The 18,314-nt window shown below is 37.5% G+C and overlaps 1 protein-coding gene across 3 annotated transcripts in view; it reads left to right on the top strand.

Moving 5' to 3' along the window:
- Positions 1-18,314, top strand: part of afg1lb (AFG1 like ATPase b) — a 171,934-nt gene that overhangs the window by 141,624 nt on the left and 11,996 nt on the right. For all 3 annotated transcript variants that reach the window (XM_072552390.1, XM_072552401.1, XM_072552409.1), the window contains 2 exons: positions 10,760-10,830; positions 11,087-11,187. In XM_072552390.1, coding sequence (XP_072408491.1) covers positions 10,760-10,830; positions 11,087-11,187 — 172 coding nt within the window. The remainder of the gene's footprint in view (positions 1-10,759; positions 10,831-11,086; positions 11,188-18,314) is intronic.

The following is an 18,314-nucleotide window of genomic DNA, read 5'->3' as shown; positions in this document are numbered from 1 at the left end:
AATTAGAGGGCATAGGTTTAGGGTGAGAGGGAAAGATTTAAAAGGGACCTAAGGGACAACCTTTCATGAAAGGATGGTAAGTGTATGGAATGAACTGTCAGAGGAAGTGGTGGAGGCTGATACAATTACAACATTTAAAAGGCATCTGGATGGAAAGGAAAGGAAATAAATAGGAAGGGTTTAGAGGAATATGGGCCAGGTGCTGGCAAATGAGAGTAGGTTAATTTAGGATATCTGATTGGCATGGACGAGTTGGACTCTTCTGTTTCCGTCCTGTACTTCTCTGACTTTATGTACGCATTATATTTCTAGTCATATGTTCAAGTTCAGATTGGCAACTGGACCATTGACTCCTTGTGCATTTGATCTTGGACATCATCTTCAGGTTGGATTGTTTTATCTTGCATATTCTTACCCATTTTCAATAACATTAAATTCTCTCACTGCAGCAGTTACTTAATACGATCATTTTAAGCTTGAAACTGGCCTTGTGCTTAATTAGTTTTGTCAGAAGACTCATTTCTTTGTTGTTTGCCAAGAGTAGAACCAAAATTGTAAACCATTGGTATATCACACATCACTGTTAGTACAAGTCCTATATTGAGATGTAACGTTCCTTCTGTAAACACTGCTAACACGCTCTTGCCTATGCTTGCATGTTTTTTTTAGATTAGATTAGATTACTTACAGTGTGGAAACAGGCCCTTCGGCCCAACAAGTCCACACCGCCCCGCCGAAGCGTAACCCACCCATACCCCTACATCTACATTTACCCCTTACCTAACACTATGGGCAATTTAGCATGGCCAATTCACCTGGCCTGCACATCTTTGTGATTGTGGGAGGAAACCGGAGCACCCGGAGGAAACCCACGGAGACACGGGGAGAACGTGCAAACTCCACACAGAGAGTCGCCTGAGGCGGGAATTGAACCCGGGTCTCAGGTGCTGTGAGGCAGCAGTGCTAACCACTGTGCCACCGTGCCGCCCACTAATTTTCTGATCAGGTTTGAAAGAAACTTTTATTTTGTAACCTATTCATTGATTTTTATATGATTTTAGTTTTTGCAGTCAGGATTAATAATTGGCTGACACATCAAATGTTTATTTGCAGCGAAAATGAAATGAAATCCAAAGAAGAGATTTTTCTATAGGAATGGGTTAATTACGCTTTGTAAGTTTTTTTTGAATGAGTACAATAGTTATTTGAAAATGTTCTTTTTTAGTCAGTAGTACAATGAATTTACTTGTCAAATACAAAAGTAATTTTGAAAGAAAATGAGGACTTATTCATGGTCTGTCTTTGTGATCTGAAAGTGAGTTTTCTATTTGCTGAGGCAACAGATCATCAGAAATAATGCAACAGCAACCTTTAATCTTCCAAAAATTTTCTGAACTGTTTCAAGAGTAACTTAATGAAGTTGCATTTCAAATATGCAGTGAACAAGTGTTGCATAATAAAATATGAATAATATCTATTATTCAAATTTGAAGCTTAACACAATTCTCCCAATCCAATCGGCAGGAAAATAACATGTTGTAACAGTGAATATTCAAACACCGTGAACAATTTCCTATCAGTCACTCTGTTGTTGAAATGAGCTACTTTAAACATGAGGTCAAAAGTCACCGTCTGCTTCCTCAATTACAAAGGAAATAAAGCAATTTAAAATTCATGACAGTTTACTGAAAAAAAAGTCTGTAATTTTGACATCTGTTCCAAAGAAAAGAAATGGTATACAAGCTACTCCACTTACAAATTTTTTTTTTCTTTATTTTCTTTGGAACTGACTGCTAAACAGAAAGAAACAATTCCTCTTAAAAATCACATTGTTTTTGGCACTTCTCATTCACAGTGTACTAGTATCACTTAAGTTCGATTATTTTGATCATCCATCTAATAGACATTTCTGAAATCCTTTTAAAAGGCGTGCTACATTTATACGTTCAACAATGCTCTCAAATTATGTGAAATATTCTGTACACTTCACTTACTGTCTCTCTTCTTTCGGTAACTATGAACGAACTTGTATTAATACATTGTCTGTCATAGGCTTACAATGTCTCAATGTTTTTAACTTTTATAATGTAGGAAATTACATTAAATAAAGAACGTATTAACTGGCCTAGGACTTCCTGATTTCTTGGAGTCTGTCAGCAATAAGGAATTAAATTGTGCTTTCTCCCCTTCCTTATAATTTTTTTTTCTGAAAACACTTCAAAATTTTGTAAACATGTTAACTGTATTTTAATTATTCATTAATGAAGGAAAATATTCCAATTGTCCTTTTTTTATTGATGATGACAGCTGTCAGCTGTCATTGCACCCTAGTGAGCTCTAAATACAAGCAGAATTCCATCAAACTTGCATGCTTACTCTGATCCCAAACTCATCTACTGTATCCGTTGCTGTCAATGTGGTCTCCTCTGCATCAGGGAGACAGGATGCTAACTCATGAAGCATTTCAGGGAACATCTCTATGACACACAAACCAAACAACCCCACTAGCCTGTGGCCAACTGCTTCACCGCCCCCAAGGACATGTAAGTCCTGGGCTGCCTCCACCACCAAATTAAAGTAACCCGCCAACTGGAGGAAGAACGCATCATCTTCCACTTGAGACCCTTTAACCACACTGCATCAACATCACTAGTTTCCACATCTCCCCTCCCCTGACCTAATCCCAGATCTAACCCTCCAATTCGGCACTGCCCTCTTGACCTATCCTACCTGTCCATTTTCCCTCCCACCTATCTGTCCATCCTCCCCACCGACCTATCACAATTACACCCCTCCCCACCTACATCCATCTATCACCTTCCCAGCTACCATCCCCCCAGCCCCAGGCCCAGTTCCCCCCATTTATTTCTCAGCCCCCTTTGCCCTTTCCCCCCACATTCCTGATTAAAGGCTTATGGCCAAAACGTCGACTTTCCTGCTCTTCCGATGCTGCCTGACCTGCTGTGCTTTTCCAGCGCCACACTTTTTGACTCTGCAATAATTATAGTCTGTTAGAGTGTGATATCATAAACCTCACTTTCAGAAGTGGAGGAATGGAAACTTAACATTTCTAACTGCCACGTTATGGAAGAGAGAAAAGGAGAGGAGAGACCTGGTAGTATTGATCAAAGAAACAATTAATGGTATGACAAAAAAATGATGTAATTGATAGGTTAAAATAGACTCTATTTGGTTAAACTTAACTATTATGCTACCTGGTACACACCATAGGTCACCAAATAGTGATGTGAGTAGGTGAGCAAATTTGCAGTTAATTTAGCAAAATATACAAGAATATGGAGTACTGGCAATTAGTATCTTCAGTTATTCTAATATTGTTTGGGAAAATAACCATGTGATTGCAAAGCGCTGGAGGGATTTGAAATATGCACAAGAGAATTTTCCTAATCTCTCTGTTTCCAACCCAATGAAAAGAGGAACCAGTGCTAGATCTGGTTGTCAGTGATGAATTGAGCTAAATGGAGCACGTTTCAATTGGCGAGGATTTGACAACAGTAATCATAACTGTTCTAAATATGTACCTTTTGAGTTGTGTAGATTGAGCAATGTAACTTGAGTAAAGGATACAGATGTGGTTTTCTGTTTATTCCCTCTTCTGTGCTTGAAGAAAACTTCTGAACCTAATGATATGAAAGAGAGCAAAGAACAACATAAAGGCTTAACTGGCAGAATGCTATTTTCAGTGAATTGAAAAGGGATCTTGCCCAAGTTTATGAATCAAAAATTGGGAGCCTTCAAAGGGGAGATTATTCAGGTATAAAATTAGCATATTCTCACAAGGGAGAAAGGAAGGGCATTCAAAGCTAGATCTACCTGGATGAATAAAAAGAAAGAGACATTAAAACTGAAAGTAAAAAGGGAATTATAACAAACGTATACAATAGATAACCAAAGCTGGAAACAGAAAGCACATAATACTGAACTTGGGGAAACAAGACTTGAGAATATGAGAAAACATTGACAACTCATGTAAAAGTGAATGTTAAACCTTTACAAACATAGAAAAAGTAACATAGAAAAATGAAGCAAGGAGCCCATTTGGGATCAATAAGGAATTTTTTATTCTTCTTTCATGGGGTGTGGCATAACTGGCTCAGCCAGCAATTATCGTCTATTTTAATTGCTCTTGAGAAAGTGATGAATTGCCGTCTTGAACTGTTACAGTCCCAAGTGCAAGTGCACTATATTGTTGTAGAGGCGGAAAACATGGCTGAATATTAAATTAGTATTTTGGATTTGTCTTCATTACAAAACAACATACTGCTAATGTTGAAGTCAAGGAGAATGCTGTAGCCATATCAGTGGTTACAATGTCAGAAGTAAAAGAGTTAGGTATTCTGGACTGAGTAGAGAAATCTCTTCACCCAAAGTGTTGTGAATCTTTAGAATTCTGTATCGTGGAGAACTATTAAGTGTTGACTGCATTCATAACAGAGATAGTAGATTTTTAGATGCTAGAAGAATCGAGGATTTTGGGGTTACTGTGGAAAAGTAGAGTTGAGTAGAAAATTAACCATGATCCTTTTGAACAGCAGAGCAGGCTTGAAGGGCCGAAAAGCTTAGTGTTCCTGATTTGTACGTTTCTATATTAGATAGAAGAATAGTGGATTTGACATGTGCTTAAAAGTGCCTCTTGACACCAGTATTGACAAGCTACTGAGGCAAGTAGTGCTTAAATTTCAGATGGTCTAGTCATAGTCTTCCAATCCTCCTTAGGTATGGACTGGACTATTGTAAATGTTAACACTTCTGCTCATAAAAGTGGAGAGGAATAAATCAAGCAGTCTTGGTGATGACCGGGGTAACTTTTAAAGATAATACAGGGGGGTAAAATTATTTGACATTCTGGAAATTTATATGCTGATAAATTATTGACTTAAGTAACAGATGTGGTTCAAAGGAGCAATGTGATTGTGTTGTAAATAGGGACCTTCAAAGGGTGTTTGCTAAACTACCATGTATGCTTGTGGGTGTAGTAGCACAGTGGTTATGTGACCTGGATTAATAACCTGGCAATGTGAATTCAGTTCTCTCAGTGCAGTTTGTGAATTTGTATTTAGTTAATGGAATAAGCCTGAATGAAAAGCCAGTATCAATCAAGACTGCCTTAAAGTCTTTAGATTGTCATAAAAGCCAAAATAATTTGTTTATTATCCTTTAGAGAAGGAAGACACTACCCCCACCAATGGCTCATTAATGGGATGGACTTTCAACTGCTCTCTGAAATACCACTTAGTCATACCAATAGATTCACAATTTTTTTTTTCATTCAACCACGGCATATGGGTGTCATTGACTAGGCCAATATTTATTGTCCAATTTCCCAGAGGGCAGTTAAGAGTCAACCACATTGCTGCAGGTCTGGAGCCACATGGGAACCAGACCAGGTAAGGATGGAAGTTTAATTCCCTAAAGGGTATTATTAAACTAGATGGGTTTTTATGACAATTAACAGTAGTTACATGGTCATCAATAGGCTAGCTTTTTATTCCAGATTTTTTATTGAATTAAAATTTCACATTTGCCAAGGTAGGATTCAAACCAATGTTCACAGAGCATTAGCCTGGGATTTTAGATTACTAGACTAGTGAAGTTACCACTGTGCCACCACATCCTTATAAACTAAAAATCAATATTGAATTGACAGCTTGGATATTGACCTAGGCATTAGTCCTGTCCATTCTACAAAGTTCTTTCACAAACATCTGGGTAGATGTGCCAAAATTGAGAGCGCATTCTCACAGATGAACACAGCCATACTCTCAGAATCAGACTTTTCCTTCACCATTCCTAGGTTCTCCTGTACCATTGACAGGATAAATCCAGTATAGTTGGTACACAGTGTTGAGGAAGTTACTGTGAGATTTCTCAACATTTGACTTTCGATCCTATCAAACCTCATAGCATCAGCTCATATGTGAGCTTGTAAATTTCCTGTTAATCACCACTTATCCTCTGTAAGCTGGTGAATCTGTAAGCCTCCCTGTTGAATATCAATTGGATGAGGTAATGAGGATCGCGGTGTACACTGTTTGGGTAACATCTTCTCTAATAAAGTATTAATTTAGTACCTCCGCCTTGCCTACTGTTCCCATAGTAATGTAAGTGTATTTGCATCAGCTGTGACTGCAGTGGTTCAAGATGTTGGCTCACCATTACCTTCCCAAGCATAATTAGGGAGGGTCAATAAATGCCGGCCTTGAAGTGTTATCTTAATAGGTTAATGTATCATTGACAGAGGAAAAATTTACAAACATGTTGAGGGTTAATCTTTTCAAAATTAGCAGAAGAAATTTTTAGACTTTAGGCATAGCTCTGTTTAAAATTTATATCGCTTCGGTTAACTATCTCCAATTAATAAAATAAATTTCCTCTCTGGTTGCATTTAGTTGTGCTCAGGGCAGGGGATCTCGAGCACAAATCCATGCCCCATTACACTGAGATTAAAACAAGTCAATATGTTCAGCCAATGTTTTTGCCTGTATTTATAACTTCAGATTTTAATAAAATAAAGGATAATACCTCAAACACATTAGCAACTTATGTTTAAAAAGGGACATAATGGTACACGATGGTTGAAACAATCATTTATTGCAGGAAGCCAAACAAAAGATCAAGTTCAGTGAAAAATATCTGCATTCATTAAAACTATTTGAGCAGTTTTGGAATTAATTTTATTTATCATCAACAACAAATTTCAAAGCATATTTGTTTTACATGGTTTTGTTAACACATCAGGACTCTCAGACATCTCTATAAAATGGTATTTTCCATATAATTATTCTGCTCTCTGAATAATTGGCTGAAAAAAAAAGTTGACTCTGCTCCACAAACAGAATTTTATGAAGTTTTGTTTGAACGTGTGTGCAACAGACATTTTTCATGCCCTGCGAAGGTTACTGAGGCTTGTGGTAACTTTGAAATCTATTTCTTAAATAATATACTGTTGGAAAAGGCTTTCACAATTTTTCAGTTTTGGTCCACAACAGCGGAAATGTTTTCCTGTGAGTTACAGTCAGTGATACTGCGGCAGAACTCTCTGCATGATTAGAATTGTTAATGATGAGTCGGAATCCATGGTATTGTGTGTTTCTTTAAGAACACACAGCAGGAGACGCATAGATGGTCACAATGCTTATATCAGAGAAAATGTGAATAATTTTCTAATACAGTAACTGATGTAAAGAGGTTTCTTTATGTGTAGCTGATTTCTTTAGTTCTTGGTGTTGGAAACCCACTGTCTAATGGGCAACCCTAAACCGAAGGGTTGGAAAGGTTAAGGCATAATGCAGCAAAGCACAGTAGAACACTGGAAAACACTGAGCGGTACAGCACAGGAGGATAGTCTTTTAGCATATTTCTGAAAATGCACCTCACAAAAGTTGTTTGTAGAAAACTTCCAAAGAAAATATTCTTATTCTTAGAACAAATACATTCATTTAAAATGTGCATATCATTTTCACCAATCTACTCATTTAAAAATGATGCAGAAATGTACTTTCAAAGTGAAAATGGTAATAGTGAGTGCAGAGTAAATTAATATTTATTTTCAATATGTACAAAAAAGGCAGAAATTCCAACATATTTTATAGAGCTGAAACTCTCAGCTGATGTGTGTATGTGAAACCAAAGAATGAAAACAACTTTTCAAAATGTACTGCCAAATTCTGATTTTTATTTGTTTACAAATCTTTAAAGCAGTTTTGGCTTTTCAGGATAACCTTGTTGAATTATTTTTTGCAAGTACTTTGTACAGAAACATTAGTGAGATATGCTGTCTGTTCATAAAACCTGTACCAACAATACAGGAACAAAATAAAATATAGTTTCTGAGTTAAGTGACATAGGCTAGGTAAAACAGAACACTGCAAACTGTCTCTAACTAAGGATTGCAATATAATTCCAGCAAAGCTTGGGAATAATAGTGCTATAAAAAGATGAGGCTGTATAGTCTAACATTTGTGTGCGTGTTTTTTGTCTGAGACTGTTAAGTGACATTGGGGTTAATTTTACATTGTCAGCAGACATGAATTAAATGAATAAAACCTCGTCAAAACAGGAATATATCAGCTTCGTTTTTTTGGATGCAAATTCTATCTATTTCAAGTTCCAGTTATTTGAACATTGAATTATCAGTAATGTTGAACTGAACTGATCATAATTCATATGATTTTAGGAATAATATAGCAGCTATATTTGAATTAATGTGGAAACTTCAGGGCCATAGAAGATTCTCATGATTTGAACTAACAAGTGAAAATGAGGTTAAAATTTGACACTGAAAGTTCATGGGTCAAAGAAAGAAGACACAGATTTTAGTGCACAGTAACTTAACTCTGCATTTCTGATGATATACCTGGGGTAAAACATATTCAGTATCCTCTCACAAGGTCAGCCAAGCCCAGAGATGGATTGGAGAGAAGGTACTATCAAAGAATGAGAATGTCCTGGATTAATATAGTTTTGTTGAGCCAGAAAGATGGCAATGCCAGGCCTCCTCCTATGAAATTAAGTATGGCAAGTTGCAATGCAAGCGTCGGGGAACATCCAGGAAATAATGACCATAATATAATTAGGCTCAATATGGAAACTTAAGGTACCGGAAACTGAAAAAGTTAAAAGCTCTTGACTGGAAAAAAGCCAGTTCAATGAAATGAAAGAGAAAGTAGTCAAATAAATTGAAAGGAAATGTTAAATGAAGCTGTGAACAAACTACGGAAAACTTTTAAAGAAAACCGATTAAGACCAGACATAGTCTCACAAGATGTAATGAGGATGGAACAGTAACAGGACTTCTTTATGGAAATAGACAAATTTAAAGGACACTTGGAAAAGAGGCATATGAGAAATTTGGGCTGATAGTACAAAAGAAAATTGAGCCAACTACAGATTAAGGAATCCAAAGAAGATTAGAAAATGTAAAAGGGTGACTGGCATCAAAGATAAGGTGAAATTGTGAAGAATTTTACAGACATGGGGTGTGACGTAAGATAAAAAGGAAAAAAAAAGCTTGATCAGTTTCAAAATCAAAAATGTGTTTACTGTTGTTTGGCCATCATTGGCACCGAATAGAATCCAGTAGATCAAGATTGGGCGGCATGGTGGCTCAGTGGTTAGTACCGCTGCCTCACAGCAACAGAGACCCGAGTTCGATTTCTGCCTCGAGCGACTGTCTGTGTGGAGTTTGCCCTTTCCCCCCCGTGTCTGCGTGGGTTTCCTTCGTGTGCTTCAGTTTCCTCCCACAATCCAACGATGTGCAGGTCAGGTGAATTGGCCATGCTAAATTGCCCATAGCATTAGTCGGGGTAAATTGAGGGCAGGGGAATGGGTCTGGGCGGGTTTCTCTTCAGAGGGTCGGTGTGGACTTGTTAGGCCAAAGGGCCTGTTTCTATACTGTAGGGAATCTAATCAAGATGCTCAAACTACAGATTTAATTGTGACCAACTCCATTAGAGCTGCATTATCATGCTGCTTTATTTTAGTATTGTTTCACTAACACTGCACTAATGCATTGTGATTGTTATTGCCTGTTTTGTCCTCAGGTCGGTTTCTACACGTTGACAAACTTGGCCAGATTTTGCTTATATATTATATATCTTTTATTAAAGTTTTATTGTCTCTTGAATACAGTAACATAGAATACTGTAGAATGTGCTTAAAGACTAAGGATTTTCTAGCACTGCAATGAAGTTTGAACAGTTTATGAAGGAATTAACACCCTTCATTATTTTGTCACCCATTTTAGTATTTACTGTTTCAGGCAAAGCAAGAATTATACTAAGCAAATATTACAATAGTATGGAGCAAAGTTAACGAAAGTTTTTAACAATATAATAACATAGTTCCATCAGTTAATGACATTGCGCTGGTATTGCTCAATTGAAGTCAATTGAAGAACATTTGATTCAGCATCTTTAATGTAGGAAAACTTCTCAAGGCATTTCAGAAGCATAATAATAACTACTAGTTCTTATTTTAAATAATTTTAACAATGTTAAATTTTTAAAAATTAAAAGTCCATTTTAGATTGAAAACCATTACAAGCAAAAATTGCTCTTTGTTTTCTGTGCATTTTAAATGTAAAAACTATAATATTTTCGAGGATCAAACCCAGATTGATTTCTATTTATCGTCTCCTTTGGTTATTTGTCAATCCTTGCTTCATACTTCATTATTTTGTAAATAATAATGCAGCTCCTAAGAGCTTGAGTCATTACTTGATTTCTGATTTGAAATCTGTATGCATTCACTCATAATATTTTATAAGCTTAACTGTAACATGCTCTCTCAACACACTGCTTTAATTTGACTTTTATAACAAGCTACTTAGCCATATTTAGTCTGAATGATGTACCATCTCAGTACGTTTTCAAAAGCTGTTTCTTCAGAAGAATGACTGATCTGTTCTCTTGCTCTTGTTTTGCATGCAAGAGAAACCCATGGTCCTTTCTTCTCATTGTATACACATAGCATTAATGGATTTGGTTCGCTTGTATTGCCTCATTACTGGCTTAGGTTTCAATCACAGAAGTCTTTCAGTGTATGCAAATAAGATGGAATCATCTACCTGAGAGTTAATATTCCAAGCTTTAAAGTGTATTATAAATCTAATGTTTGTATTTAGAGCATAACATCCTGTTCTTTTTTGATGGGCAAAAAGCTAAGCGAGCCTGGGCAGCTGTTTGATGTTGGCTTCAAGTGTTATTAATTTCATATTCCATTATTCTTTTCACTGTAGTACAAGTGAAGCTGATGTGGAGGCTGTCGTGGATAAGCTATTTGATGAGCTGGCTCAGAAACAAAATGATAGTACGTAAGTTAATTTCTCTTGAAAGAGAATACATTTAGAACACAATGCCCAATCTCCACTGACCAATTAGTAAGTTCCATTGCTGTATATGGGTTGATGCCACACTCAAGTGGTTGTCATTGTATCAGTATTTTGTCTAATTTCTGTGTTGAATCATGTGCTATTATTCATCAAACCATGCATTTCCAAGGTATAAGAGATGAATTTTATAGTAATTATCCAGACAAGGCTGATTCTTTGTTCATGTTTCCATAGTAACACGACCAAGGATTTTGAAAGTGCAAGGCAGAGAACTGAGACTGAGCAAAGCTTGCGGAACCATAGCAGACTGCACATTTGAAGAGCTGTGTGATAAAGTAAGTACAGTCACTTCAGCCAAGGAGATGTGCTGTCTTTCGGCTTTACTACATGTATAAAGTATGTTTCCTGAGCCAAGTGCTATTTCATCCATAAGATAAAACATTGCTCCCTTTACATTTTTACAGTTTGATTTCTTTCTTATGGGGAAAGTGGAGGAGATACTACTGCTGCTACAATTGAAAGGAAGTGAAGTGCACTATAGGGCTGGTGGACTGACTTACAGTTTTCGAATCATAGAGATGTACAGCATGGAAACAAACCCTTCGGTCAAACTTATCCATGCCGACCAGATATCCTAACCTAATCTAGCCCCATTTGCCAGCACTTGGCCCATATCCCTTTCTATTCATATACCCATCCAGATATCTTTTAAAATATTGTAATTTGTACCAGCCTCCACTGCTTCTCTGGCAGCTCATACCATACATGCACCACCCTCTGTGTGAAAAAGTTGCCCCTTAGGTCCCTTTTATACCTTCTCCTGCCACCTTAAACCTATGCCCTCTAGTTCTGGACTCCCCCACCCCAGGAAAAATACTTTGTCTATTTATTGTATCCATACCCTTCATGATTTTATAAACCTCCATAAGGTCACCTCTCAGCTTTCGACACTCCAGGGAAAACAGCCTAGCCTATTCAGCCTCTCCCTATAGCTCAATTCCTCCAACCCTGGCAATATCCTTGTAAATCTTTTCTGAATCCTTTCAGGTTTTCACAAGATCCTTCCAATAGGAAGGAGACCAGAATTGCACGCAATATTCCAAACGTGGCCTAACCAATGTCCTGTACAGCTGTAACATGACTTCCCAACTCCTATACTCAATACTCTGGCCAATAAAGGAAAGCATACCAAACGCCTCCTTCAATCTACCTACAATTCTACTTTCAAGGAGCTATGAACCTGCACTCCAAGGTCTCTCTGTTCAGCAACACTCCCTAGGACCTTACCATTCAGTGTATAAGTCCTGCTATGATTTGCTTTTCCAAAATGCAGCACATCACATTTATTTTAATTAAACTCCATCTGCCACTTCTCAGCCCATTGGCCCATCTGATCAAGATCCCATTGTAATCTGATGTAACCTTCTTCGCTGTCCTCTACCCTTCCAATTTTGATGTCATCTGCAATTTTACGAGCTATACCTCCTAGGTTCACATCCAAATCATTTCTATAAATGATGAAAAGCAGTGAATCAAGCACCGATCCTTGTGACACTTCACTGGTCACAGGCCTCCTGTCTGATAAGCAACCCTCCACCACCACTTTCTGTCTTCTATCTTCAAGCCAGTTCTATATCCAAATGGCTAGTATTCCATGAGATCTAACCTTGCTAACCAGTCTCCATATACATTACGTTCACCACTCTGCCCTCATCAATTTTCTTTGTTACTTCTTCAAAAAACTCAATCAAGTTTGTGAGACATGATTTCCCACACACAAAGCCATGTTGACTATCCCTAATCAGTCCTTGCTTTTCCAAATACATGTACATCCTTCCCCTCAGGATTCCCTCCAACAACTTGCCCACCACCGAATTAAGGCTCACTAGTCTATAGTTCCCTGGCTTGCACTTACCTTTTTAAACAGTGGCACCACGTTGGCCAACCTCCATTCTTCCAGCACCTCACCTGTGACTATCAATGATCCAAATAGCTCAGCAAGAGGCCCAGAAATCACTTCCCTAGTTTCACATAGAGTTCTAGGCTTTAAAGAATTGCATTTAGCTATAATTAAAAATCAAGCTAAATATATCCTACGATTTTGCACATCCAAGAAGCTCTAACAGGGAGGTAGATCTTGGTCATTTCTTCACTCCTTCACCTGCCACCCTCGCTTTCCTGTCTGTAAAAGTTTGAAGGAATTTAACTATGTCCTGGGCTTTGTTTCTGGATGAAATTAACACACCTTGCACACTGACTAATAAAGTTAAAGTGATACAAACATAGGACCATCCTTTACATGGTAACCCAAGATGTAAAAGATCAGTTAGGTCATTGTTGAAGGGGTTCCCTGTTATTTAAATATGTTCGTGTAATCTTAAAAAATGATGAAAATGTTATTCTGAGGGTCAATATTTCAAAACCAAAGAACAGTTGAGAGAAAATTGAAATGCTACATTCTTAATTTGATGGGTATGAATCTATGTTACGATTTTTCTTGTAATCTGATCTTCATTCAGCAAGATGCTTATTTTCCCGACTGTTAACAGTATGGAGTCTTGAATATTGGAAAACTTAAAAGGGTATGAGTGAGCTAGCAGGAGTGATCAGGAGAGTGACCAAAAGGTTGACATTTCAAATACGTTTTGATGAGGTTCTTTAAAGGTTGAAAAATCAAAAGGTTTACATTCAGAATTACAACTTCACTGATGGAGTCCCCGCCTATTGCTGAACATATGGTCTGTGCCAGCAGACCACCTCCAACACCCTTACACATTTCTCTCCAGGATGGTCACCAGTAAACAGGCAATGCTATCCATGGATTTATTGTGAATTATTGCATTGCCAGCATGGCCTTCATGGAAACTTGACTGAGGGATAAATGACACCACCATGGAAGCTAACCTTCTTGGAATCCATGTACACTTCTCACTGCCACAGAAAGGCTGCCAAAATCATCAAAGACCCCTCCCATCCTGGTAATGCTGTCTTCCAATCTCTTCCGTCAGGTAGAAGATATGGAAGCTTGAACATACACACCAACAGGTTCAAGAACACTTCCTTCCCTGCCGTTATTAGACTGCTGAATGGACCCCTCTAACTTCAATTAATGCTGATTTTGCTAATGTTAATCTTACTTTGTGCACTTTGTGTGCAGCTATAACCTTGTATGCTGCTCGCCGTTTAAACATCCTGTGATCTGTATGACCTTGTTTGCTATGATCTGCCTGTACTGCTCGCAAAACAAAACTTTTCATTGTACTTAAGGATGTGTGACTACAATAAATCAAGTCAAACCTTTCCCCTTAATGAAGTCTCCCTATATCATCCAATTCTTGCCCTTTCAAGACAGTGAAGGTCTGCTGCTGATCACCAGATCATAGGTTAATCTGATTCCAAACTTCATTGGCACTTTCTCCTCCACTTCTCTCACGTCTACTCCAAAATTAATATTCTGTGCTGCTCTCCTAAATGTGATTCAAATTTATCACCAATATATGTTCACTTACTTCCCGCTGTGTTGCCAACAGACCTGTTCAAATGGTCTTCTTAAATACTGAAATTGACTGAATTTTTGTAGCCTCTGCTTTACTGCAAGTGATTCATTTATAATATGTTATTCATTATAAAGAGTTACTGGATGATGATGCCATTAAACTGTTCATCACTATGGTGCCCAAACATGCACAAGTAATTCTACCATCAGAATACTTTCTAGCTTTTTTCCACTGCATTTTGGCAGGTTAATAAATAAAATGTTGCTGAAATATAATTACTGATCTAAAAGCACCTTCAGAATCAGAGCACTTTCTGTTTTGTTACCTGAAAAATCACAACATCTTTCTGTCTATAATAACTAATGTAACCAAACAAAAGATTCAACTTCCTACTGAACAGTGCAGACTTTGTTCACGTAAAAACATGCTAAGTCTGGAGTTGAAGTGATGTTGATGGAGCATGCATTAAATCATTACATTTTTGTAACAAAAAAAAGTGGTACAAGAGCAAAACAAAAGGTATGGTGTAAACAGCTCTGATGCTCTAACTGAAGTGGGCTGCTGATGAAAAGCTGAAGCTAGTTGCGTTGCATGTTACTACTTTGACACATCGGCTTCATAAAGAAAGTAAGCTTTTAGCGATAATGAGAATTGCACTTAAAGCTTTGTATGAACTGTTTCTGTCTTTATGGTGGAACCTGTATGGGGGTACTTTTCCTGCATTGAAAATTTAGATTCAGAAGATTTAAGTCCACCTACTAAGTTTAAAAAAAAATGTTCTTTATTGTTTGCTATAAAATTGAACAAAGTCATGGATCTCATGGCTGTTGGTTTTTATTGCTTTCTTCAACAGTCCATTCCTTATATGTCAGATAGTATCTATTAAATAAAGGAAGACTGGTATTCACTGGACCAGCCATATAAATATTGTGACTACAAGAGCAGGTCAGAGCTTGGGAATTCTGTGATGTCTAATGCATCTCCTCATTCCCCAAAGCCTTTCCATCATTGACAAGGCACAAATCAAGAGTGTCATGGAATACTGTCAGCTTGCCTGAATGAGTGCAACTCCAAAAACATTCAAGAAACTGAACACCGTCTATGATTAGCATCTCATCCAGCATTTTAAACATTCACTCCCATCAGCAACAATGGCAGAAGTGTGTACCTTCCACAAAGTACACTCCAGATGCCAAGCTACCTTAGATAATACCTTTCAAACTCATTGCCTCTACCACCTCGATAAAGAAGGTCACTAAATGTTAGAGAACATCACTGCCTGCAAGTTCACCACCAAACAATACGCTATCCTGACTTAGAGCTATGTCACTCTCACTGGGTCAAAATCTTGGAACTCTTCCTGTCAATTGTGAGTGTACATACACTCTATGGATTGCAGAGATTCAAGAAGGCACCTCATCCACCACCTCAAGGGAATTTGCAATGAGTGACAAATGCTGATAAAGTAATGACAGCCACATCTTGTAAAGAAAAATAATAATTTATAAAGTGCCAAAGGTTTCCAAAGCACTTTACACCTAATGAACTACTTTTTGAAGCAAAGTTACTATTATAATCCATGAAACACAGCAGTCTGTTATGTACAGAAACATTCCATAAGCAGTCATGTCATATTGACCAGGTTTATTTCAATAACTTAATTAAGTAATAAACATTGACCAGAATAGCAGAGAGAACTTATCTGCTCCACTTGAGAATTGTTCCAGGAGATCTTTTACATGCAGCTCAGAGACAGGGTCTCCATTTGATGTACGCTCTGAAAGACAACACCTTGATCATTGTATTAGAATAATACACATGTTGTTATCTATAATATTCAAAGTTTTACATATCCTGTCAGCTTTTCTTGTTCATTTGAAACTGCTTTTGGTCACATTTCTATATCATGTCTGCCTTCAATATGTCTGGGTGTAACAGCTTTTTATCTCATTTTAAACATAGATTTTCATTTGATTCATTACTTGACTCAACGTTTTCTAATATGCTCAATCCTGTTTCACATCATGAGCCCATGTGCTCAAGCCTTACTTTTGTCAAAGAATTTTATAGCACAGAAGGGCTTAATTGTGACTATACTGGTCTATGAAAAAGTTCCCATTTCTTAAAAATAAGTAAACGGTTTATTTGCTTTACAAACTAGTATGGATTTTGTATCTGCTGTAGTTTCTTGAAGGGACAACCCATTTTCTAACCAACCTCTGTGTTAAGAAAGATCTTTCTAACCTCTCCCTTTGGTCTGTTGCTAACTGTATTCAATTTATGATTTGGAGATGCCAGTGTTGGACTGGGGTGTACAAAGTTAAAAATCACACAACACCAGGTTATAGTCCAATAGGTTTAATTGGAAGCACACTAGCTTTCGGAGTGACGCTGAATGAAGGAGCATCGCTCCGAAAACTAGTATGTTTCCAATTAAATCTGTTGGACTATAACCTGGTGTTGTGTGGTATTCAATTTAAGTCTTATAATTGCTGAATCATCAGCCACTGGGAATAGATTTTTTTTTCCCTGACTTTTATGCGTAAATGCTTGCATACTATTATCAGCTTTTCCTTTTACCTTCTTTATTATAGAATAGGCCAGATTCCTAAAAAAGACCATGTTTCTCTTCTAGCTCGCCATAGCTAGAGCTTCTCATTCCTGACATTGCATGTTAACCCCAGCTTGTACATCCTTCCTAAACTTATGGTAACCTGTATTTTATTTTGGACTCACAGCTCTGAGCTCAGCCAGATCTCCTGCCTCATCTAAGCAATTTCGTCCTCTTTCACAACTTAAACCTTTTAGGCACTACTTTTCCCAAAATGTATGTAATTAATCTAGCTTTATTTTATTGTAGTTTCTTCTGTCTGAATCCCCTTCTATTTTATAAATAATACACCAAAAATCCCTCTAACCTACAGAAAGGCTGCTTTTATTTAATTCATTGGGGGAGTATTCATATTCTGAGGGTAAAGTTGTTGTGTTTCCCAGGGGGATGCTAACTGACATAATGTGGCAGGAGCCCATGTTTTAATTCACTTCTAAACCACAGAGGACTGATAATTAACAGAGAAGTTTATTTTATCAAGTATTTGACTAATTTCCTTTTTAAATTCCAGAAACCGCCTTTTTAAATTACATCCCCATCAAAAACTTTGTGTATATTTAATTTTGCTAATGCTTGCTTTGAGTTATTAATTGCAGTACCTCTTCTGTGCTTCCATATAGCTTCAACCATTCTTCTTGGTCTTAAGACGCTATCTCTTCCCCAGCTGCCCCTCAACCCCCACCAATGATTCCAAGCCCAAGGACCCCTTTCAATTAATTCCATTCCCTGAACTCCTAGCCAAGCTCCAGGACCCCAGCATTCTGTCAACTAAAACCTGTGAGCTACCCCCACTTCTCCTCCACTGCTGACATGCCTTCTCAATACTGTCAGACCTGAGAGCATTCACCCACAATAGCTATAACCTGTTATTTCTCTTTCCGATTCCATCATGCAACTGTTCTTCTAATACAACCAAATGCCTTGAACACTACCCCCAACTCAAATACAGCTACCACTGGCTTACTGTTGATGATACCAAGAGGTTTGTTTTTCCATATTTTCTTGCATCCATTGCATCTCACAGCAGATGTCACAGATGCAGAAGAACCATTCTTATCAGAACTTAGAAGAGTCTGTTTCCATGCAGTATGACTTTACTATTTCATCTGCTACTCAGAAGTCAAAAACCTCCAATTGATCACTAACAGATCTCCAGAATTTACAAGCAATGAAGTACAGTATGTCAGTTGCTGTACTGGACTAGCAAAACCCAGAGGCTTTAATCAAAGAACAAGAACTAATTACCTTTAACAAGACATTTTATAGGAAAGTTATAAAACAAAATATAAATACTGAATGATGTAATGAAATATTAAACCAGGTGATAAAAAGCTTTGTTTTAAAGAGAATCTTA

The sequence above is a fragment of the Chiloscyllium punctatum genome, chromosome 3 (genome assembly GCF_047496795.1).
Source record: "Chiloscyllium punctatum isolate Juve2018m chromosome 3, sChiPun1.3, whole genome shotgun sequence".
Lineage (NCBI taxonomy): Eukaryota > Metazoa > Chordata > Chondrichthyes > Orectolobiformes > Hemiscylliidae > Chiloscyllium > Chiloscyllium punctatum.
The sequence above is the reverse complement of the archived record's forward strand: the minus strand, read 5'-3'. Positions and strand labels throughout refer to the sequence as shown.